General features: G+C 45.1%; 1 protein-coding gene across 1 annotated transcript; it reads right to left on the reverse strand.

The window, feature by feature from the left end:
* Positions 1–1,859: 1,859 nt before the first annotated feature.
* On the reverse strand, positions 1,860–21,024 carry LOC108800201 (zona pellucida sperm-binding protein 3-like). The gene is made up of 9 exons (XM_018572159.1): positions 20,842–21,024; positions 18,816–18,928; positions 15,753–15,856; positions 15,502–15,679; positions 15,307–15,427; positions 15,136–15,227; positions 11,673–11,821; positions 10,684–10,802; positions 1,860–2,546 (listed from the first exon to the last, which is right to left on the reverse strand). The coding sequence occupies exons 1-9, from the start codon at positions 20,995–20,997 to the stop codon at positions 1,860–1,862; spliced, it is 1,719 nt and encodes a 572-aa protein (XP_018427661.1). The 5' UTR covers positions 20,998–21,024.
* Between the last annotated feature and the right edge of the window lie 3,681 nt (positions 21,025–24,705).

Genomic DNA, 24,705 nt, shown 5'->3' on the forward strand with positions numbered 1-24,705 from the left:
TTTAAGGGCTTGTTCACAACATTTTCTGGTCCAGATCTGGAGCAGATCTGCAGACGCGGTGAAAGGTGTGCAGTGCGTTTTTGATGTGTTTTTACCGCATTACGGACGCGTTTAATTTTTTTTTTGGGGGGGGGGGCTGTCAGTGTGCAGATTCCTGCTTTGAGGTCACTTCCGGTCTTCATCAAAAGTGGAGCAAGAATACACTTCTGTTCTGGTCTGGATAGAATCCAGACATCTTGTGAACAAGCCCTTAAAGTGGAATTCTCCGTAATAGACCTGGACTTTCCTACTTTGATTCTTTCAACAGATCTGAATGTTGACTCTAAAAAATGTTTTTCTTAAATTGGATGTGATGGAACATTAATTTTGTCAAAATATGAGAACAATTATTTATTTTTATGATAAAGTTTCATTTTTAGATGACTGTTGGCCAGTAAGGTGTTCCTGTTCCTGATGAGCTAGCAACAGGATCACAAATGTGGGCTCATGCAAGGGCCCATTGTGGTTGTTGAAGGAGGTTAGGGGTACATGGGGGGGGTGCCTCCACCCTTATAACAAAATACCTCACACAACACAGCACAGTCTAATCATGGTAGCCAAAGGGGGGTGAGAAATCTTGACCCATAATGCCTTGCACCCTCTACCAGTAGGTAAAAGTTGTATACTCAATTGGATTTCGCTCACTGCTATCCAAAGCCACATTTTTTGTTTTGTTTTTGAAATGTGTACAACACTATTTTTTAAGTGTCCTCTTTTATTCAGATGAAAAAGTACACTTAAAAAAAAGTGTTGTACACATTTCAAAAACAAAACAAAAAAATGTGGCTTTGGATAGCAGTGAGCGAAATCCAATAGAGTATACAGACACACAGACCCATTCAGATGTACTGTACATAGACCTATAGTTGTTTTCTGTGTCCATGTAAAGTTTGAAACCCTTTGCTAAGCTACACAAACACCTGACACCACATTGTTTGTTTTTTCATAAACGAGAATATAAGAAAGTTCCTAAAAGTATGGTCTCCATGGGTACAATATGCCCATGCTTGGCTCTCTTCTGAAAGCTTCAGTTCCTTGTAGTCAATGTTTCTTACCCCCTCTAACCCCCTTCTCAATTTCTTAAAAGTGGAATTCTCTGCAATAGGCCTGGACTTTCCTACTTTGATTCTTTCAACAAATCTATATGTTGACTCTAAAAATTATTTTCTTAAATTGGATGTGATGGAACATTCATTTTGTCAAAATATGAGAACAATTATTTATTTTTATGATAAACTTTTATTTTTAGATGTGTGTGTACACCATGGCACAGTTTTCTGACTGAAAACATTCATTTTACAGTATGCCAAACTTTTATTGAAAGGTACTTACTACTTTTTTCCATCCAAAGGAAGAAAATTTACACAATTTGATATCTACATAAATAGTTGCTTTACATGCCTACGTTTTCTTTTGTAATACAACTCTCAGGATAATGATTTGTCATATAGACCTAATGTATGTACAACCTAATGACATAATATGGACTGTATACAAACACATTATAATTTGTATATAAACTCTTTTCCATTAGTTGGTAGGTGGTTGTTCTAAAAATTGATAAATTTGCTAACAGCACTCCTAATCTCTTGGTTCCTTAAGCTGTAGATTAGAGGGTTGACTAAAGGGGTCCCCAGGGTGTAGAGCAAAGATAGACTCTTGTTTATGTTGAAGGAACTTTTGTTTGGTGGGAAAATATATATGGATCCTAAGCTTCCATAGTACAGACCCACAACGATGAGGTGGGAGCTACAAGTAGAGAAGGCCTTCTGTCTTCCAGTGGTGGACGAGATCTTTAGGATGGTGTGAAGGATGGAGCTTTAGGTGGCCATGATTAACATAAGTGGACAAACAATAAAAGGGAAACACAAGACAGAAGTGACCAGCTCAACAGAAGGGTTTTCTGAACATGAAAGTTCCACCACGGGGGAGATGTCACAGTAGAAATGATTGACACTGTCTGGTCCACAGAATTGTAAACTGTCTAATAAGACATATAGTATAAAGGCCACTGTGAAGCCCAACAGCCAGCAACAGGTAACTATTTGGACTTGCTGTCCAAAGGTCATGATGCTGGCATAATGTAATGGTTTACATATGGCCACATATCGGTCAAAGGACATGGAAGCCAACAGTAAAGACTGGGCCACAGTTGGAAAGGCTAATAAAAAGAACTGGAAAATACACCGGGCAATGGAAACTTTCCCACCACCAACCAGTATCAACCACAGCATGTTGGGCACAATGTTACTGGTAAAGATGATTTCAGACAAGGACAACTGACCAATGAGGATGTACATGGGAGAGTGAAGACTCCGGATGAACACAACCAAGGTAACAAGGACATTGCTGGCTAATGCCATGACGTGAATGATCAGAAAGATGGTGAAAACGACAATTTTAAAGTCTTGAAGATCTCCGAATCCCAGGAGTAGAAATTCAGTAAGCAACGTTTGGTTCCTCTTGGCCATTGTTTGGACACCATACCAAAAGTATCCGACAATCTGCTGAAAGAAAGATAATACAACTGTGTGCTCAGAAAATAGTAACAAAAGAAACTTCATAGATAGAAAGACTAATAGACACTAATTTCCTATGCTGCTCGGCTCCATCTAGTGGCCATAATGCAGTATTTACCTGATATTATATTCAACCAGGAAATAAATAATGCTAATAACGTGCGTTTCTGCCTTCATCCAAAACAAATGTGCATGCAGTTTTGCAGGACAAATGGCTCTGTGAATTGTTTATAAATGCGCCCCTGGCTGTTTGTTTTCCTTAGAAAGCGGCCACATTCAAATTAGAAAAGCCAGCATGCTGCAGAAAAGGGCACTTGCTCACAATATTGTAAATGTGAAAGAACATATACGTGAAACTCTTCCTTTGAGGCCATTTTGTATCTTTTCCTACTGAAACAAAACCTTTTGTAACCTCTGCAATAAACTAGAAACTAGTACCAGGCTCCGCTAGCACTAACTGATCTCTACTGAATGGCATTTTGTAGACAAGGCCCAGGTCAATGGCGGAACTACCGCACCGGTGCCTGAGCCTACAGGGTGGGGGGCCAGTATCCATTCAAACACAGCCCTAGCAGAGACGAGGGGGCCCGTCGGCCGCCTGATACTGTGGAGGGAAGCCGAGCATTAAAAAAAAGCCTGCAGGCACTTCAGGGGGCAGCCCTGGGCCTCGACCGTGAGGACCCAGCAAGCAGCCGTCTGAGTGCACGGGCGCGCTGTCTGAGATGGACACACACACACACACACTGGGGTGGTTTTCTGCAGCCACCCCCGCCAGAAAACAGTCAGAGGAGGTGAAGGTAAGTTATTAAATAAAATTATCATTTTTTGTAGCCCAATTGATGGCATTGCTGTATAAAGTACCGCTGGTATTTGTAGTTCTATAGAGCAGGTCCCATTCTGCATTGCATAATGGCACCTGTTCTATAGATTTCAGCTGTGCTTTATACAACAATGCCATTTTTCCAAATTGTTTTTTTTTTTGTAGTTGCTACAGGGGATATGGGTTGGGGGGGGGGGGGGGGAAAAAATCTTGCACCAGAGATGCACCAGAGCCCTATGTTCCCTAGGTCCGCCACTGGTCCAGGTGCATGCGTGGTCAGAAAAGTGTGAGCTAAGTCAAGAAAGTAGGAATTGCTTATCTGGAGATGTGTGTGTCGGCTCAATTAATCGTGTGATCACACTAGAGGGCTTTATTTTTTTATACAACAATCTAAGACAATATTCTCTGTAGAACACTGGCAGGGGACAGACTATTACTTGGTCTGTGGCTGCTTTCTAAAGAAAAAGAACTGCAGGACTTTGCTCACCTTTTGTTTGGATGCACCTTGAATGTATTTAGCGGATTTGGACGTTCAGTCGGCAATTAGAAAAGGCTAATAAAGCAGTAGTGATAATTTTTCAGGATAAATAATGTTACATTGAGTCCGTAGATCTGATACCTGGCAGGAGTAATCACTTGCAGGCTCATAGTGAAGTCTAATTTCATTTCAGACAGTTTATATTCCAGATGCAGAACCAAGGGAGTAAAAGCCCCGGGGGATCCCATCGCACCAAGTAATGGTGGCAAATTGTCCGTAGACCAATTAGGCAAAGCTGGTTTTAAAACAGAATATATTGTGGTTTTGTACATATTACGTTTGTTTGATAAGAAGGTCAAAGAATAGAAAAAGACAAAACACAATTAAACCAAATAGAACATCTAAATGTCTTTTGTTATTTTTTAGTTTGGGTGACGTGGGGAACGGTCGTAATCGTGGTAAGCTTTGTATTGCTGTCCATGTATCCATCCATGCCTATGTCTCACCAGGATTAACGTTAAGGAATGTACCCTGGGCATGAGCAGGCAGGTAACCCTTGCCCCCAGTGCAAGAGTAATTTACTTTGCCCAGAACACCTGTCTCAGAGTAGATATCCCCTTTTTTGGGGTGGATTTGCTCTTAAATCCTGTTGCTTCCATGGGAGAAGCAAAAAGGTATTTCTCCCCAAAATTGGACACCGCAAACTAGAACCGCGACATAAATCTTTACCCATTTCCTACCAAAGCTTTGTCTTTATGTATACTTTTATAGAAATGGCTCATTTTAAATATTTTTTGTAGTCTTATGTAAGACTACACCGCTACTGCTCGCTGTATACTGAGACGCCGCAGCTGAAGCGGATCCTGACAATTATATCTGGATCCGCCCAGCTGCGTGAGTGACAGCTGGCTCTGCCTATCAAGAGGCAGAGCCAGCTGTACCCGCCCCCTCCCCTGTCCATTCCACCAGTCAGCGCTGGCTGATCGAGTAAGGGGAATCCGGCCACTCCCCTGTCACGGCAAAGAGCTGTGACAGGATCGAGAGGTGAGCGAACGCCGGTATGTGTTCGCTCACCTCCAGATCTACTGAGCCGACCTGTGACAGTCTCATTGTCACAGGTCGGCTAGACCTATGAGGTGAGTGAAAAGCACTCCTCCTAGTTCTCCTTTAATGTTCCTTAAGCCATGTATTACAGCAGTTGTATCGCTGGTTATTACTGCCATCTTGTGAGCATTTTGATTATTGCGCCATGTTTTCTGAACTCCCTCCCCTTGTATGTAATGTACCGCCCTTCTCCAAATAGTCACTTAGTGTCATGGCTGCCTATAGCAGGATCACATGTATATACTAGTTTGGAAACATCCTTGACCTTCAAATACTGTCTGTTCATTAATCTGCTGTATCCTGTTGTCTGCTGCATACAATAAAGCATTCCGTGTATGAAAGTGTATTTGGTGAATTCAGCTGATAAGGATTGTCCACAGTGATTATATCTGCTTACACAGGCCAGGCATAGAGGTCTCAGGAAGGGATAAATCACTACAACAATCAGTCAGAATATCTTCTCCTGGACTGAAATGGCTTACTCTGATGTCACTGCACACTGAGCTTCTCACGATGTACATTAGAAGCTGTAGCAAGTCAGATAGAGCACACCTCAGCTCCTGGCTGGAGGACACCCAGGAACCTTAAGGATCAAGGCATTTTGAAATTTGCATGACTCCTCCCCAGGAAGCAGCCAATTGCTTGCATCAGGGTTGAGGGTTCTTGATGGGAATACCGATGCAGGGTGGTGTGATATTTTCCAAAAGCTACATCCAGGATCCTGTTGGTCCCTCCTACAAGCTATGATCTGCATTACAGAGAGATGACAGAGCAGGAGTAAGAGCAGGAGTAAAATAAGGCAAGTAGTGACTGAAAGGCTTTTATTATTTCATTAGGCTGTTGGTGTGGGGGGGTTAGTTGGTTAAAGGAGAATTATGGGGCGAGTAAAAAATCCTCCTTCCCATAATTCAAGCCCACGTGTGACACTGAAGCTGTCCCAGGTTGGCTCTATTAAGCGGGAAGTCAGCTAATATAGACCACAGAGTTCCTGACCATCCTCCAGCAGAGATCAGTGACTGCCAGTCACTGCTCCCCACAGGGATTACCCCCTCTGATCCTCCAGCACTGACTGGAGGAATGGATGGGGAGGAGGCCACAGTTTTAGCCAGTGGGGGGTGATAGACAGTACTGTTACGGCTCTATGCTCTCAACATCTAGCAAGCAACGGCCTGCTATATACCCTGAGTTTTGGGTCACTGGAAGACATTAGTATATGTCCTCCTGTGACCCTGAAGAGACCTATGGGCAAAAAAAATAAGGCTACCCCCTCCACATCGTTCCTTTAAAGGGAGGTGAGGAACAAGAACAGGCAACAACCATAAGCAGATTGTATTTTTAGTTGCTGCAGGGGATATGGGTTGGGGGGGGGGGGTGCGAAATAATCTTGCACCAGAGCCCTATGTTCCCTAGGTCCGCCACTGGTCCAGGTGCATGCGTGGTCAGAAAAGTGTGAGCTAAGTCAAGAAAGTAGGAATTGCTTATCTGGAGATGTGTGTGTCGGCTCAATTAATCGTGTGATCACACTAGAGGGCTTTATTTTTTTATACAACAATCTAAGACAATATTCTCTGTAGAACACTGGCAGGGGACAGACTATTACTTGGTCTGTGGCTGCTTTCTAAAGAAAAAGAACTGCAGGACTTTGCTCACCTTTTGTTTGGATGCACCTTGAATGTATTTAGCGGATTTGGACGTTCAGTCGGCAATTAGAAAAGGCTAATAAAGCAGTAGTGATAATTTTTCAGGATAAATAATGTTACATTGAGTCCGTAGATCTGATACCTGGCAGGAGTAATCACTTGCAGGCTCATAGTGAAGTCTAATTTCATTTCAGACAGTTTATATTCCAGATGCAGAACCAAGGGAGTAAAAGCCCCGGGGGATCCCATCGCACCAAGTAATGGTGGCAAATTGTCCGTAGACCAATTAGGCAAAGCTGGTTTTAAAACAGAATATATTGTGGTTTTGTACATATTACGTTTGTTTGATAAGAAGGTCAAAGAATAGAAAAAGACAAAACACAATTAAACCAAATAGAACATCTAAATGTCTTTTGTTATTTTTTAGTTTGGGTGACGTGGGGAACGGTCGTAATCGTGGTAAGCTTTGTATTGCTGTCCATGTATCCATCCATGCCTATGTCTCACCAGGATTAACGTTAAGGAATGTACCCTGGGCATGAGCAGGCAGGTAACCCTTGCCCCCAGTGCAAGAGTAATTTACTTTGCCCAGAACACCTGTCTCAGAGTAGATATCCCCTTTTTTGGGGTGGATTTGCTCTTAAATCCTGTTGCTTCCATGGGAGAAGCAAAAAGGTATTTCTCCCCAAAATTGGACACCGCAAACTAGAACCGCGACATAAATCTTTACCCATTTCCTACCAAAGCTTTGTCTTTATGTATACTTTTATAGAAATGGCTCATTTTAAATATTTTTTGTAGTCTTATGTAAGACTACACCGCTACTGCTCGCTGTATACTGAGACGCCGCAGCTGAAGCGGATCCTGACAATTATATCTGGATCCGCCCAGCTGCGTGAGTGACAGCTGGCTCTGCCTATCAAGAGGCAGAGCCAGTTGTACCCGCCCCCTCCCCTGTCCATTCCACCAGTCAGCACTGGCTGATCGAGTAAGGGGAATCCGGCCACTCCCCTGTCACGGCAAAGAGCTGTGACAGGATCGAGAGGTGAGCGAACGCCGGTATGTGTTCGCTCACCTCCAGATCTACTGAGCCGACCTGTGACAGTCTCATTGTCACAGGTCGGCTAGACCTATGAGGTGAGTGAAAAGCACTCCTCCTAGTTCTCCTTTAATGTTCCTTAAGCCATGTATTACAGCAGTTGTATCGCTGGTTATTACTGCCATCTTGTGAGCATTTTGATTATTGCGCCATGTTTTCTGAACTCCCTCCCCTTGTATGTAATGTACCGCCCTTCTCCAAATAGTCACTTAGTGTCATGGCTGCCTATAGCAGGATCACATGTATATACTAGTTTGGAAACATCCTTGACCTTCAAATACTGTCTGTTCATTAATCTGCTGTATCCTGTTGTCTGCTGCATACAATAAAGCATTCCGTGTATGAAAGTGTATTTGGTGAATTCAGCTGATAAGGATTGTCCACAGTGATTATATCTGCTTACACAGGCCAGGCATAGAGGTCTCAGGAAGGGATAAATCACTACAACAATCAGTCAGAATATCTTCTCCTGGACTGAAATGGCTTACTCTGATGTCACTGCACACTGAGCTTCTCACGATGTACATTAGAAGCTGTAGCAAGTCAGATAGAGCACACCTCAGCTCCTGGCTGGAGGACACCCAGGAACCTTAAGGATCAAGGCATTTTGAAATTTGCATGACTCCTCCCCAGGAAGCAGCCAATTGCTTGCATCAGGGTTGAGGGTTCTTGATGGGAATACCGATGCAGGGTGGTGTGATATTTTCCAAAAGCTACATCCAGGATCCTGTTGGTCCCTCCTACAAGCTATGATCTGCATTACAGAGAGATGACAGAGCAGGAGTAAGAGCAGGAGTAAAATAAGGCAAGTAGTGACTGAAAGGCTTTTATTATTTCATTAGGCTGTTGGTGTGGGGGGGTTAGTTGGTTAAAGGAGAATTATGGGGCGAGTAAAAAATCCTCCTTCCCATAATTCAAGCCCACGTGTGACACTGAAGCTGTCCCAGGTTGGCTCTATTAAGCGGGAAGTCAGCTAATATAGACCACAGAGTTCCTGACCATCCTCCAGCAGAGATCAGTGACTGCCAGTCACTGCTCCCCACAGGGATTACCCCCTCTGATCCTCCAGCACTGACTGGAGGAATGGATGGGGAGGAGGCCACAGTTTTAGCCAGTGGGGGGTGATAGACAGTACTGTTACGGCTCTATGCTCTCAACATCTAGCAAGCAACGGCCTGCTATATACCCTGAGTTTTGGGTCACTGGAAGACATTAGTATATGTCCTCCTGTGACCCTGAAGAGACCTATGGGCAAAAAAAATAAGGCTACCCCCTCCACATCGTTCCTTTAAAGGGAGGTGAGGAACAAGAACAGGCAACAACCATAAGCAGATTGTATAAACGTTCAAACACAACTTCCATTTAACCTCTAAAAGAGATATTTAAGATTGTGGCAGTGCAGGGACCCTACCCATGGGTTCAAATCTCTGAATTGGGGCTGACACTGTCCTTCCTTCTGGAGGGGGGCTACTTTTGTTCCCCATGGTCCCTGTGTGTGTTGTAGCGTCAGCACTCCAAGATCATTCCCGGGATGGTCTATAATCTCAGTACAAATTACTAAACATGAGATTGTAGTCCCATCCCAGGAATGATCTTGGAGACACACACACACCATGGGGAACAAAAGTAGTCCCCCTCCAGAAAGAAGGACAGCGTCAGCACCAATTTAGTAGTGTTGGGCTCAAACATTGATGTCTCTAGTTCACTGAACACAAACTAAGGGTGTTCGACCGCTGAACACCCAAGGCAATGCACCTTGTGAAGCCCTAATTGGCAAAGGGATTGCACCTGACCACAGAACACAAAAAAGTTGCTGCGGCAGGTTCTATACATTGTACAGATCCGCCACTTTACAGCAGGCAGGTTGACAATATTTAAAAGGAATTTCTCCTTTATTGTTTCACTTTAAGCGATGTTAAAGTCAGTGCTCCTTTAAAACAGTATTTAAGTTTTTTTTTTTCTTTTTCATTGATTAGTCTGGCAGTACCCAGATCCCCATACATTTATGGCCAATAAATTACATACAAGGCTTCAAAATGGTGACATTTGATTTTCAATGTTCTACCACCATAGACTTGCATTGCGTTAAGAGTTTGAATACAAACATTCCTCATGTAAGAATTCAAACAGGGGGTGTTCGGCCCATCACTACAATTCAAAAAATGATTTGGGGATCTACAGCTGAGTGATACAGAATTGTTAAGGTGCTTGAGTGCATTTTTAATATTTAAATCTGGAGTAGTCACTTTAAAAAAAGTTTTCATACATGAAAATTGTTACATAAATGTCACTCAGCACAGAACTGAACTAAATTGTAGCCTCAGACCATACCCCAAAAATAAAAGCAACACTGGTCTACCCCTGTTGGAGATTCTAATCATTTTTTGCTCCATTAGTTGTTGAGGGCAAAGTCCTCCTGATGAGGACAACTACACAGGATGGGGGTGGATCTACCGCCTTAAAACCTCCTCATGCACCACTTGCCCCTCACTTTTAGATTGTAAAGCCCTCATGGGCAGGGCACCCATTACCCATCTTGTCTTGAGAATTGTATTGCGATGATTATGTGCTGTGCAAACTATTGGAGCTATACAAATCCTGTATAATAAATCCAGAACAAATGGAGGGCGTACTAGTTTGCCATCATTGGATATATTTCTCAGTAGTCTTGAGGCCCTATAGAATACAAAGCCTCAAGTTCTGTCCACATTAAGTAGACTACCAACATTTTCCATCAAACATATTGGAGAAACCTCACCAGCACAAGACTCGATAGGCACATGTTCAGATTCCTTACTAAACCCCCAATCTATAGGAAATAGAGGTACATTATGCCATCTATAAAAGAGCAATAGACCAGACTGAAGAGAATTGTTTTTTTATTTGACCACAAACACATGCTGTGGCTTTTTCAGAGACCGCCTGATGAACACTACACATACAAGGACAGCAAGGAGACTGAGACATCCAATAGCCACCAATACCCAGAGCTCCACAGGAGCAGATTCCTCCTTTTTCACTGAAAGTGTCACAAGTCTTTGTTTTGGCCCAGTTACAAGCAGAGGTCCAAGCGTGGTCACAGTTTGTCCCTCCAAGTTGGGTTCTGTAGGAGAGAAAAACATGGGTGTAGTCAAGAAGCATATACAGATTATATATACACTTCTGTGCAATTAAGCTTACAATCAATGATTCGCCTATTAAGTGTGCAGAAAGTTATAGAACATGGGGTCCTTTAAACTGTCACTTCAACCAATACTTTTGAACAAATGGGGTGGGGGTTAGAACCTCAGATTAATTTTTTTATCCAAATCTTTTTGAAGATCCTTTTGGTTCTAGTCTCGTGACAAGATAGTGAAAAACCCCATAGGGGACACAAGCAGCAATATGAACCATCAGGGTTCTAGCCTTCTCCCTACATTGCCAGCCGTACTTCAGTTCACAACTTGTTCTGCGGTGGGGTGGGAGAGGTTCTAAGTGCAACCTTTAGTCATAGGCCATAGCCGGTTCCCTTTAGGGCCCACCCCACATCTGTACCCAAGTTAGGCATTCCCCTTCATTTCCTGTAATCAGAAGGAAATCATAGTAGGGCATCCCTAATAAAGTCAATTCCTGTTGGGACAACTCACTTTTTAAAAATAAAACACAACCCCCCTGCCCTTCCCGATGTGCTCCATAAAGATACTTTCCCCTTTAAAAAAAAATGTTAGTTCATAGCTTTGGGCCTTTGCTGACAGGACTTGGCCTTTTCCATGGCATCAGTTTGAGACGATTCAGAAATAGACATCCAATAGGCCTCCTTCATGCAGGTTTTGCTATAGACTCATGGGAATGCAGAAACCACGACAACCAAAAACACTGAACAGGCCCCAAAGCTAGTGCAAGAAGCAGCCTCACTCCCCATCCATGGAGTCCCATCTAAAGCTCACCTACAGTTGGACCATTACCGTATATAGCATCTGCAGGTTAAACTCACCATCCAAGGCTTCCCTTTTCCCAAATGATCTTGGTCTTCCAAACCGGCTCCTTCCTCCTGCAGACATCGGTGGTATAACAGCTGTAGGAAGGCAGGTGAGCCTCTCACAACACTGGCAGACAGGGCTGGGGCCCTCAACTGCAAACCAGCTAGAGATAATAGCAATTGTCAGTATCACAGTCTACATTTTAAAAAGGGATAATATTGGCAGGCGTGTGTTGCAAATAGCATCTAGAGGAGCTGGAGGTTTCACACCCCAGGTTATGGATACAAAGGAACAGATTGTTTCCGCAGTGGGCTGTGCAAGGACCCAGTGGGGAGAGAAAAGGGGGCTTTTTAGAAACCAGTCCAGACCTCGTATATAAAAGTCTTAGAAAAACATTTATTCACTAAATTGTTGTATACATAGTTTAGAACCAAGAAATAAAGTACAAAATCATGTCATCAATAAAAATATATATCAATAAAAAAACATATTGAATATGCAGGTTCACCGTTAGGTGACAGTACCGTGCGGTTACGAGATATACGGTAACTTATTTTCAGATGATATAAACGCTCCTATAGGTCCCTACATGTTTCGCCCCCAGAAGGGGCTTCTTCAGGGGAAAGAAGGCAGATCTCCGGGAGAACTGTATTCATGTATGTCCTCGCCAGATGTATAATCAAAGCAACAAAAACTAGATGACATGAAGCAGCTGCAACAAAATCATATAGGAGGTTGATTCTGTCGAAGGTAAACCGCCACGAACAACAATAGATGGAGGGATCGCGTCGGAGAACAGCACGCTATACTCCTCAGGGATCACGGGCAGCCGGTGAGGTACACTTAGGGGGTCATGAAGTTCTATTAAGGGGACATATATAGACCAGATCTCTTGCCGCGTGTGAAGTTACTGTTTGTATCCCTGGAATGATTCCTAACGGTGAACCTGCATATTCAATATGTATTTTTATTAATGATATATATTTTTATTGATGACATGATTTTGTACTTTATTTCTTGGTTCTAAACTATGTATACAACAATTTAGTGAATAAATGTTTAAGACTTTTATATACGAGGTCTGGACTGGTTTCTAAAAAGCCCCCTTTTCTCTCCCCACTGGGTCCTTGCACAGCCCACTGCGGAAACAATCTGTTCCTTTGTATACATTTTAAAAAGGGTACACTTGAAACTGGTGAAAAGTAGTTAGTAGTTAACTTGTGAAAGTGAAAAAAAACCTTGTTGTGGTAAACTTAAGTGCACTATTTCATCTGGTGGGAATGATGCCCAAGGCCCTGATGGAAGGGATGTAGACTCAATGGTGCTTCCATTATGAGATGTATTAGACCAATGTGGTGCTGAAGGATGCTTTATAGCCAAATTCAGTATCTTGAAGTACATAATTCTCTACTTTCCTTAAAATGGTCCTCATGTCTTTCTCCCAGTGGCATTCTGGGAGTGGAATAGAATGCTAGTGCACAGTCTATTGCTGTGACCTGTGTATGCTAGACTGGCTAATGGCTATACTGTAGCCCGGGTGAGGCCAAGGGTCAAGACATGTCCCTTGTCCACAGAAGTTTGCATGAGGCTGGGTGTCATTCTGACTGGAAGAGGGGCAGTCGCTTTTGGATAGTATTGCAGCAAAATAGGCTATCCAGGGGTAAGGGAATTAAATGCATAATTTTGAAGCTCGGCTTTATGCATGTCCTGATAGTTTTAATAAGGACCAAGAATGCTCAAAACTCATTGTTTGGTTTCTCAGATCTCCACAGTCTTAACCTGGTTTACTGTCCAAGTGGCAATTGTAGCAAAGCAAGACATCAAAAAAGTGACAGCAATAAAGACCATTAGTCAGATATGGAAAACAAACCCCCCTCCGTCATATTTGCTATCCATCGTTGCTCCAGACTTTCCCCTCAGTTCATGTCTAGTGAAAGGGCAGTCACTGAAAGGAGGAGAGAAATCTCTAATGGAGCTCTACCCTTCTCCACTAGCCAACATTTTGTCTAGACGTACTAAAAGGCTCTGCCACTGGGCTAGCTTAGACTGGGATACAGGAGTTTTCCCACCAAATGCAACTAGAAGTATAGGTTTTATAAAAGTTCTAGGTTCAGTAGAGAGCCACTAGATGTCCTTTTCAGAGATTAATTTTGATGAAAGAAAATCTGGTATAAATGAATATTGCAATTGAAGCATTGCTTTCAGTTATAGAAGGAACGTCTGTCCTTTATGGTCTTCTGTGTAGTTACACATACACCATTTGACTTCAATTTGTCTAAAACTAGCTTCTGCAGTTGTGTTCAAGTGTACACAAGACAAAGGTAGTGGAGAAAAGAAACAGCCTGCCCATAGTGGTTTACTTTACCCTTCCTACATATGCTAGAGGACATCCCAAAAAGTTGGAAGGAATGTAGGCAATTAGAATCTGACCAGTTGAAGACCACTTAGGTCAATACTTTTGTACATATGTCCACACAGTTCATGGTAGCTTTTGGATGCAATTGTAGCAGCTGCCACTGAGGCAGGAACAGTCGACTGTTAAAATCACTATGGTGTTTAGGATTCAAGCTACCCTTTGAAAAGCTAAAAGTTTCTAAAGAACAAGGTATCATTGAGGTTTCTTGGGATTAAGCAATGACTCTGGACTTCAGAAAAAAAAACAACTTCTTAACCATTTCAGCAGAAGACCTTCTCTAAAGAATTTTCTGGTGATGCATCTGTTGGAGGGGTTCATCTTAATGATGTGCCATCATTAAGGGTTTGAGATCGCTAGAAGTTGCCAGAGAACTGATGTGCCCAGGAACCCTAAAACTGAATTTGTAAAACGTTTCCAGGCCCTATTTTCCGAGTGTTGAATTACTTGGTACCAGCCATTACCCACAATATAGTTTTGGAAGCAAGATTAGGTGCTGAACAGCATACCTGGTGTCATCACAGCTTATCCTTTAAAGGGGGCAATTCACAGCGGACAAGGTGTCCCCCATTAGTTCCAAAAAGAAATTGCAGGGCACCATACCCATAATGCTGACCATACTGGTACCTGGGGATCTCAGGTGTGGATATCATGGCCACAAATCTAATATTTTCCACCCAAACCAATATACATTAAGAGACCCCAAGATAGGCTGTACAATTGATCAATATTTCTAGCCGATTACACCATTTGTTTTAGGAAGCCACCAGTGTTCGGAGTCTGAAGTTATTGGTCCACAAAGTCATTCTTCCAAATCACTGGTTGCCATGTCAAGTTCTTATGCAGAAGTTGATCTACATTAAACATGAGATTCACAGAAGCAGGGGCTGTGGCGAGAGTGCAGTAATCTATGGAACAGAATTGATCCCGATTGCACTCCTGACTGGAAAACTCCAACAAACATGGGGGGGGGGGGGGGGTGGGATTTTGGAGTGCAAGTGACTTTCTACCATTTACATTGCAGTAATCTGTGGACACACCGACAACCATTTTAATAGTCTTACCTTTTTGTGACTTTGTTGTAGGAACAGGCCTTGTTTCTGGAATCAGGGACCTGTGTGGCTGCAGCAGCTCTCAGGAAACAGGTTATGTAAATCTGGAATTGGAAAGTTAAATCAGTTATCCGTTCTTACAAAGCACCCAACTGTTTTCAACCAAATTCAAGTAGTCCTCACCAGAGACACATCTGCTCCTAGGAATCGGAAAGCATCCACTGTGAACTGGAGCTTGTCCGAGCTGATCCTTGGAGCGATGAAGGTTGAAGAGGAGTCATCTTGCACTCCATCCACCAGACACCTGCAGAACATTGCCTGTTAGATGAAAGTGGGGTCATTATAGGACCCCATCCCCAAACAACCACTGGAACATACCCATTGTCTGTAATGATGTCATAACTAGGAGCAGAGGTCATATCCGGAGATATAGTTGCCACACATCTGTCAACATACAGTATCAGATTCATATGGTTCCGAGTATCCACAGAGGCCTCTATGTAGAGGATTTGTCCCAACTCAAAGATGGGAGAACTTCTGGGGCCACTCCAGTCCTCTGTAGACAGAGAAAGGGGATTATTAAAGTCCAAACAACTCCCTCTCCTGAACCTCTTCCTCACTTAACTCACCCGCCATCAGCCGCAAGGAGAAAGACAGCCTCTCCTCTAAAGACACTGTGGTGCTGAATGGAAGCCATGTTGGCTTAATGGGCTCACGACTCACATTAGCATGCCTATACAGAGAAAACAAGTCAGGAATTACAGTCTCTTGCCTATGGTTCTGCACTAGTCACTTTGCAATCCCTGGCACATGAGGAATTGACCATTTATAGGTTGATGAATTGTGTAAACTCCTGTATCATATTTATAGATTGATGAATTTACAGAAAGTCGATTAGATTAATAGGAATCAGTAATATCTGAATTGATACAATAATGAAGTCATGAATTGTTGTACCTTAGCGTTTACTGTGGATATATTTGCACTGAATTGCATACATATGAGGTTTTTCCCCTTAGTATTGATTCGCATGACATTGATTGCAAATGGGAATGGTGGTGGAAATCACCAAATTAGGCGGCACACACTTGGCAATCATATTGATTAGTTAACATGGAACAATATTGATTTGGGGGGGATACATGTTATGTTAATATTTAAAGTGATCACAGCTACTCTAGTATTGGTAGGGGTTAATTTAGATACATTTTACAACAAGGTGCAATAGCCATCCTGCTATTGCAATAGCCAATAGCAGGCTGGCTATTGCACCTGTCCACTGCCTGCTGTCAATCAGGTCAAAAAGGGAAAGTTCTCCTTCAGGCCTGCTGCTCTGCAGATTGGCAGCAGGCAGTGAGTAGGTGCAATAGCAGCCTGCTATTGAAGTTTGAAAGCCAATAGCAGGCCAACTATTGCTCCCAACCACTGCACAGTGGTGGACCTGAAGGAGAACTTTTACTTAGAGAACTATGGGGTCAGTGTTTTTCCCCATAGTTCTCCTTAGGGTAACGGGAGGACAAACTAGCGTCCTCCCGTTACCCTAAGCTCAGTATACCGCGAGCTACAGCTCGCGGTATACTGAGACGCCGCATCGGATCCCGACGTAGATGACGGGATCCGCCCAGCTGTGTGAGTGACAGCTGGCTCTGCCTATCTAGAGGCAGAGCCAGCTGTACCCGCCCCTTCCGTTCCGCCAGTCAGCGCTGGCAGATCGGAGAGGGGAATCCAGCCCTCCCCCGGTCACGGCAGAGAGCCGCGACAGGATCGAGAGGTGAGCGAACCTGGTATGTGTTCGCTCACCTCCCGATCTACTGAGCCAACCTTTGACAGTCTCATTGTCACAGGTCGGCTAGAACTATGAGGTGAGTGGAAAGCACTCCTCATAGTTCACCTTTAACCCCTGCTTGCAAGTCTTCCTGCAGCCCTGACTGTCTTGTTTTCTTCTGTGGTGGTTTATTAATTCTCCCACAGCATGGAATTCATACTGTGATCAGCTGTTAACACTTCCACTTGGGCTTCGAGTTACATAGAGAACTATGGGGTTAAGGCTTTTACCCATAGGTCTCCTAATGGTAACGGGAGGACACAAACTAGAGTCCTCCCGTCACCCAAAGCTCAGTATACTGAGACGCCGGAGCGGATCCCAACAATTGTGTCTGGATCCGCCCAGCTGCGTGAGTGACAGCTAGCTCTGCCTATCTAGAGGCAGAGCCAGCTGTACCAGCGCTGGAGGATCGGACAGGGGAGGGGGGAATCCCTGCAGGGAGCCGTAAGTGACAGTCACGGCTCTCTGCAGGGACAAGATTGAGAAGTGAGCGAGCGCCGGTATGTGTTTGCTCACTTCCCGATCTACTGAGCCGACCTGTGACAGTTTCATTGTCACAGGTTGGCTGAGATTATGAGGCTGAGTGATTTTTCACTCGTCTCATAATTATCCTTTAATTTCTTCAATTACTACAGCACTCAGACACAGTAACAAATACACCAGTTAAGATTACCGCCATGACCAAGATCCTTTTTTTAAACTAGCACTAGCCCTAATTCACTGCAAGTACTCCATACTATCTTGGGTCTGAGAGCTGTAATCAACTGTCAGTGCATTTTGATAGCAAACAAATGGATTTAGTTTGAAAGTAAAAAAACTAATTTCGCCAACAAAACAAATTCATCCATCAGAAATTAAATTTTGTAGCGTGCACATGTCTAGCTAGTATGAAGGATGAAAGCTCCATTCCAGTTACTGGACAGGAACTCAAGATAGCAAAGCCAGAATAGAGAACACATCCCTAAAGCATGCCTATAAATACCTCAAAAGTCAAGCATGCAAAAGCAGCATATTTGTACAAAAATGGACTTGAGGACCAGTTGTACTGGCAGCATGATCACCCCAGCACCAAAAGGACATGGTAAAGATTCCAGATTGACAAAAAATTAGGCCTGTGATCTTTACCATAAGGTGCTCTAAAGCCATGAAGTTGCATAAAAACTTTATCATAGGCAGCAAGGTGGCATAGTGGTTAGCGCTTCTGCCTTGTAGCACTGGGGGGTCCCCAGTTTGAATCCCGGTCAGGTCACTATCTGCAAGGAGTTTGCATGTTCTCCCTGTGCTTGCGTGCGTTTCCTTCGGGTACTCGTTTCCTCCCACACTCCAAAGGCATGCTGGTATGTTAATTGGCTCCGCCCTAAGTTGGCCCTGTATGTATGCATGTGAAATAGGGACCTTAGATTTTACAATCTAAGGTCCCTATTTCACATACATACATACAGGGCCAACCTTGAGGGTAGGGACTGATGTGAATGTGTAACTATGTAAAGTGCTGTGTAAATTGTCGGCGCTATATAAATACCTGTAATAAGTAATGGTCACTGCTGATCCTCCAACTATTACACTTTCTTTATCACTGCAGTAGAAGAACTTGGATTATAGGTACAGGATACAAAGCTAAGGATACAGCCAATAGTGGGTCACCATAGTATGAGGTTGAATAAAGACACATGTCCAGCAAGTTGAACCTTTGCGTGAACCTGATCCCAGAGACATCAAAGAGGATATGCCTCATTGAAAAGACTCACTCCCTGCTGTATCTACAGGACAGAAGGAGGGAAATACCTTGAATGGGACAAAGGGCAGATAACCTCCATCCAGGAGGAAACTGGTTAGGACATGAATTGCACCCCTATTGTAGACTCACCTGTAGTAGTAACAAATTATGGGGACCACTGCAGGGTTGGTTCTGATGATTGGAATCAAGGAGGTTGGGCTGTAGGTCAGGTTGGTAGTGTAGATCACCCAGTCTTGAGTCATCTGTGCTGAGAAAAGCAGAACATTAGACAGCAGCTCTACTTCAGAGAAACCTGGAACCCAGACATTTTTGACCTCCACATTTCCAGAAGGACTAGTCACCTAGCAAACACGCTGATAAGGATTTACATGTTGATCACCTCTTCAGGTCAATGAGCAGAACAGCCCAATAATTACATTTTTTTAGATGAATAATAGACCTCTTATCTAAGGACAGGTCTTGTCACTTTTGGAAATAGCCTCATCCCCTATAAAGTCCTTGGTACAGAAGGAAAAAAAAAAAACCCCACAAGCAGGTTAAAGCTGAAAAGAGTTGAAATACTTGCACAGTGTGTCTATTTCCATAAAGGATTGCCTCTTGCAATGTGCCTCTGAACATAAAGGGAATGGATACTCCGGAAAGTGTCCACTCCCTAGCACAACCGCGTCTTACTTAAATGTTGGCCACTGGTCCCCACTTGAGGGCAATCCACCACAAAAGCAGAATTCAGAGCAAGAAATGTTGCTCCAAGATAAATTGATTTTAGACAAGGTCTTTTCATCCAACATTTCTGCTAGGAGCATTCTAGTTGCACCAACTGCCCCAGAGAAAAGCAAATCAGCATTGCATCAGAAGGAAAAAAGTTTGTAGACTTTTGCGCACGGTTGCCCCAAAGCTCCGGCACCTAGTAATGTACCGACTAAAACCATTCATTGGTTTAGACATACTGTAGTTTGTTTAGATTCACAGCAGGGAGGTCACTGCACCCTCCCCATCATAATTTTGGTATATGTAGTTTTGTCCCTGTACTTGCTTGTCCCACCCCCATGGTTGATCTTCACCTCGCCAAGAGCTATGGTGCCCATCATGTCCCACCTACTATAGGGTGGTTATGGTATCAATATTGTGCATCTATTGACACCTAGTGGTAATGTAGAGCCACAATTGGCAAGTTCCCCTGCTGTGTAAAGCCAGTCGAGTCCCAGCCAAACCCTCCGTTTTTCTGATGCTCATTCCTAGATAGACCCTCACTGCTTTTCATGTGCCCTCTGTTTTATCACATAAAACCAGCAAAAAGTCACTCGCACTCCAGTATAATGCCCAGTCAATCTCTTTATTGACTAAGGTGGTATAGCATCTCCAAGCGAACCATCCACTGTATTGCATTGGGTTCAACATACATGAACCCAATGGATCATGGTGGCCATTTTACAAGTGATTCAGCATTGTAGCTTGGAGCATTCTTCTAACAGGATCTGCTAACAGCAAGAACCTGTGCTGGCTGCTCAGATCTGGGTTAGAGTTGGCAGGTCAGCGCAACATCAACAGTTGTGAAGCCTCTGGGTGAGTGAGCAGCCATGAAAGAGCAAATGCTGGCAGGACAGCAGTAGCCTGAGCAGAAGATAACAGGCTGGCGCAGCCACAAGTTGAACCCAGGCTGCAGATAGCGGTAGGCCTTGCATAGTTCAACCGACTTGGAGTCATTAGCACCTTTATAGCAGCTGAAAGCTTGTCAGTTATGGAGGGTCAGGATAGAGTCTCCTTGCACTGTGTAAATACAGGCACTGCCATTACTGGCCAAAGAACCCCAGTTGCTTGGCAGCAACACCAAGACTAATGCAACCACAGACCACAAATGCATGCAGTAAGTGAAGACCAAACGCCTGCTTGCTAGCAACTTGTTTAAAGTGACAGTCAGCACTCCCATGAAGATATGTGCTCATCATAGGCTGAGCAGAGCAACAGTGTGCTGTAGAGGCTTCAAGAAAGCTATTCAAAGCTTGCTGTGCACATACCAGCTGAAGCCTGTGTGGACAGAGTATTGTATAGGGACCATCTACAGGTTCACTTTGTGCTATGCTATGGGTGTCACTGCATTCACTGAAATACAACATTCATGAAACCAGGATGTGAAATGTTAAAGTGTAGAGATTACCTGCACAGCGTTGCCACAGTCCTGAAGTTTAACCTGGAAGACCACCATTTCAGTACTTTGGCTGTCTGGCTTGCAACGTTGGGGTCCAAGGCTCAGGTCAGAAGGATTCACTAGCTTTCCAGTCCCATAAAAATTCCTATAGACACGGACCATCATGGTGTCCTCTTCACACTGAAGGCTGATGGGGGAATCTCCAGTTGGAAAGCCACGTTCACCGGATGAACCCCTCTGAATCCCACCTCTGAAAGCTCCAAGCACACCCTGATTACCTCCCCAGTAAAGCCCTCTGGATCCCCATTGAGAAGACCTCTGGCGAGGTACAACCTGCTGGTAGTTCCTCCACCAATCTGACTGGCGCCTTTGTCTCACCAAACCACAATCGCCAGCACAGCCACATTCCACGCTATAAACCAGAGACACCAGCACCAGCCAACTGCAGCAATTCCTCAAACCTAGACCCATCTTGGACACAAGAGCCACAGCACAAGGATGAAGGAAGAGTGATCTGCCATATATATATACCCCTCCCACCAGCAAGTAATACCCCCAGCTGGGGCAGATCATTACCACACCCAAATGGCTGGCTCACTCAGCATAGGCCTAAGTTACATGGTTGATTTTGACCATTTGCTGGCAGTCACCTCATTCAACTGGAGCTAGACAGGAAAATGCCATGAAAGTAGCAAATTATCCCCAAAACGGATGGAACGAATGGCACCGCATGGAGTGAGCTGCACTATCAGCATGTACTAGCTGTAAGCAACCACGGTTCTCCAGCTGCGGTGAAGCTACAAATCCTATCACCTCTGCTTTTGGAAGTCATGCCTGTGGCCATCAGTGCCTTGCAATGCCTCATGGGAGGCTTAGGGCTCATTTAAGTGTTCTGTACCTGTTGGGGAGTCCCCTGTCATGTGCGTTGTATGCACTATGAGGTGCGCACCAATCTATTTCCATGAACGCGCTCAACAGAAAACAGCAGTGTTATAATATATTTGCCCTGTGTGTTTTATGTCTGTAGACGCATGTACAGGGCTCATTAACAAATGTATTCAGGCCTCATGTCAGTGTGAATGGGTCCTTAAGCTGAATCCATACTGTGCTGTAAACATGCTTCCAGTCTCAGGCGTTTTTAACATAGGGTTATGGCATGCATTGTCTGAGCTGTGTAAATCTCAAGGCTGGATGGACATCACCCACATTGGCATTCCATGTTCTTGCCTGGAAATACCTAAATTTGTAAAATGTACAACATGTACATTATCAAGCGTGTGAGCACAGCCATATCAGACCATGTGACAGCTACGGGGCCAAATTATAATGGGCACAGCAGGTGTACAGACCCGGGAACTCAGCACAGGGATGCTGGGAACCCCTCATAATGGGCACAGCGGGTGTACAGACCCGGGAACTCAGCACAGGGATGCTGGGAACCCCTCATAATGGGCACAGCGGGTGTACAGACCCGGGAACTCAGCACAGGGATGCTGGGAACCCCTCATAATGGGCACAGCGGGTGTACAGACCCGGGAACTCAGCACAGGGATGCTGGGAACCCCTCATAATGGGCACAGCGGGTGTACAGACCCGGGAACTCAGCACAGGGATGCTGGGAACCCCTCATAATGGGCACAGCGGGTGTACAGACCCGGGAACTCAGCACAGGGATGCTGGGAACCCCTCATAATGGGCACAGCGGGTGTACAGACCCGGGAACTCAGCACAGGGATGCTGGGAACCCCTCATAATGGGCACAGCGGGTGTACAGACCCGGGAACTCAGCACAGGGATGCTGGGAACCCCTCATAATGGGCACAGCGGGTGTACAGACCCGGGAACTCAGCACAGGGATGCTGGGAACCCCTCATAATGGGCACAGCGGGTGTACAGACCCGGGAACTCAGCACAGGGATGCTGGGAACCCCTCATAATGGGCACAGCGGGTGTACAGACCCGGGAACTCAGCACAGGGATGCTGGGAACCCCTCATAATGGGCACAGCGGGTGTACAGACCCGGGAACTCAGCACAGGGATGCTGGGAACCCCTCATAATGGGCACAGCGGGTGTACAGACCCGGGAACTCAGCACAGGGATGCTGGGAACCCCTCATAATGGGCACAGCGGGTGTACAGACCCGGGAACTCAGCACAGGGATGCTGGGAACCCCTCATAATGGGCACAGCGGGTGTACAGACCCGGGAACTCAGCACAGGGATGCTGGGAACCCCTCATAATGGGCACAGCGGGTGTACAGACCCGGGAACTCAGCACAGGGATGCTGGGAACCCCTCATAATGGGCACAGCGGGTGTACAGACCCGGGAACTCAGCACAGGGATGCTGGGAACCCCTCATAATGGGCACAGCGGGTGTACAGACCCGGGAACTCAGCACAGGGATGCTGGGAACCCCTCATAATGGGCACAGCGGGTGTACAGACCCGGGAACTCAGCACAGGGATGCTGGGAACCCCTCATAATGGGCACAGCGGGTGTACAGACCCGGGAACTCAGCACAGGGATGCTGGGAACCCCTCATAATGGGCACAGCGGGTGTACAGACCCGGGAACTCAGCACAGGGATGCTGGGAACCCCTCATAATGGGCACAGCGGGTGTACAGACCCGGGAACTCAGCACAGGGATGCTGGGAACCCCTCATAATGGGCACAGCGGGTGTACAGACCCGGGAACTCAGCACAGGGATGCTGGGAACCCCTCATAATGGGCACAGCGGGTGTACAGACCCGGGAACTCAGCACAGGGATGCTGGGAACCCCTCATAATGGGCACAGCGGGTGTACAGACCCGGGAACTCAGCACAGGGATGCTGGGAACCCCTCATAATGGGCACAGCGGGTGTACAGACCCGGGAACTCAGCACAGGGATGCTGGGAACCCCTCATAATGGGCACAGCAGGTGTACAGACCCGGGAACTGAGCACAGTATGCAGTAATCAAAGCAAATTAAGACAAATAGTCTCAGATCAGCAGAACAGTGAGTACACAGAGGATTTTTTTCTGGTTAGATAAGAGATACTAGATAACCGAGAGTTTACTGTAGATAGATAGATAGATAGATAGATAGATAGATAGATAGATAGATAGAATGATAGATCAGGAGTAGAGGTAAAACCCATAGTTTTTACCCCTACTCCTGTAAAAGAATGAGAAGTGAAAGTGAATAAGATCCAGGCCCGGCGCTACCGCAAGTCAGGCGGCCGCCTGAGGGCGGAAAAAACAGGGCATTTTGACAAGTACTTGTACTTGTCAAAATGCCCTGATGTTTGCGCTATGTTTTTTTTTCCACTTACCTTCGGTGCGGGAGAGCAGCGGCGAGTCAGCGCTGGTCCAGTGGGAGGAGCTCCAGGTGGGGTCCTAATTTAGCTGGCCGGCGACTGCCTGAGGATCCCGACATGCGCGGCACCTCAGGCAGTCACCGGCCAGCTAAATTAGGACCCCACCTGGAGCTCCTCCCACCGGACCAGCGCTGACTCGCCGCTGCTCTCCCGCGCCGAAGGTAAGTGGAAAAAAAAAAACCATAGCGCAAACATCGGGGCATTTTGACAAGTACAAGTACTTGTCAAAATGCCTTGTTTTTACAGGGGGTCGGGGAGGGCGCAAAAATGCACCTTGCCTGTGTAGGCAAGAATCCTAGCACCGGCCCTGATAAGATCCCAAATGTTGGGTTGTCACCAGAAGAGGAATAGGTGGGAAATCTTCCAATGGGGACCTAGTTGACCACTAGGGATGTCCCTCAGTTTGGATGGATTTCCCCAGACTTCCTGTTGTGCCTATTGGACAGGAAGGGAAATCTACCCTATCTGCAGATGGCAAAAGAAGCTAACAGAGGTTGTAACCCTCCCTT

The sequence above is a fragment of the Nanorana parkeri genome, unplaced genomic scaffold (genome assembly GCF_000935625.1).
Source record: "Nanorana parkeri isolate BGI_ZX_2015 unplaced genomic scaffold, ASM93562v1 scaffold1954, whole genome shotgun sequence".
NCBI lineage: Eukaryota > Metazoa > Chordata > Amphibia > Anura > Dicroglossidae > Nanorana > Nanorana parkeri.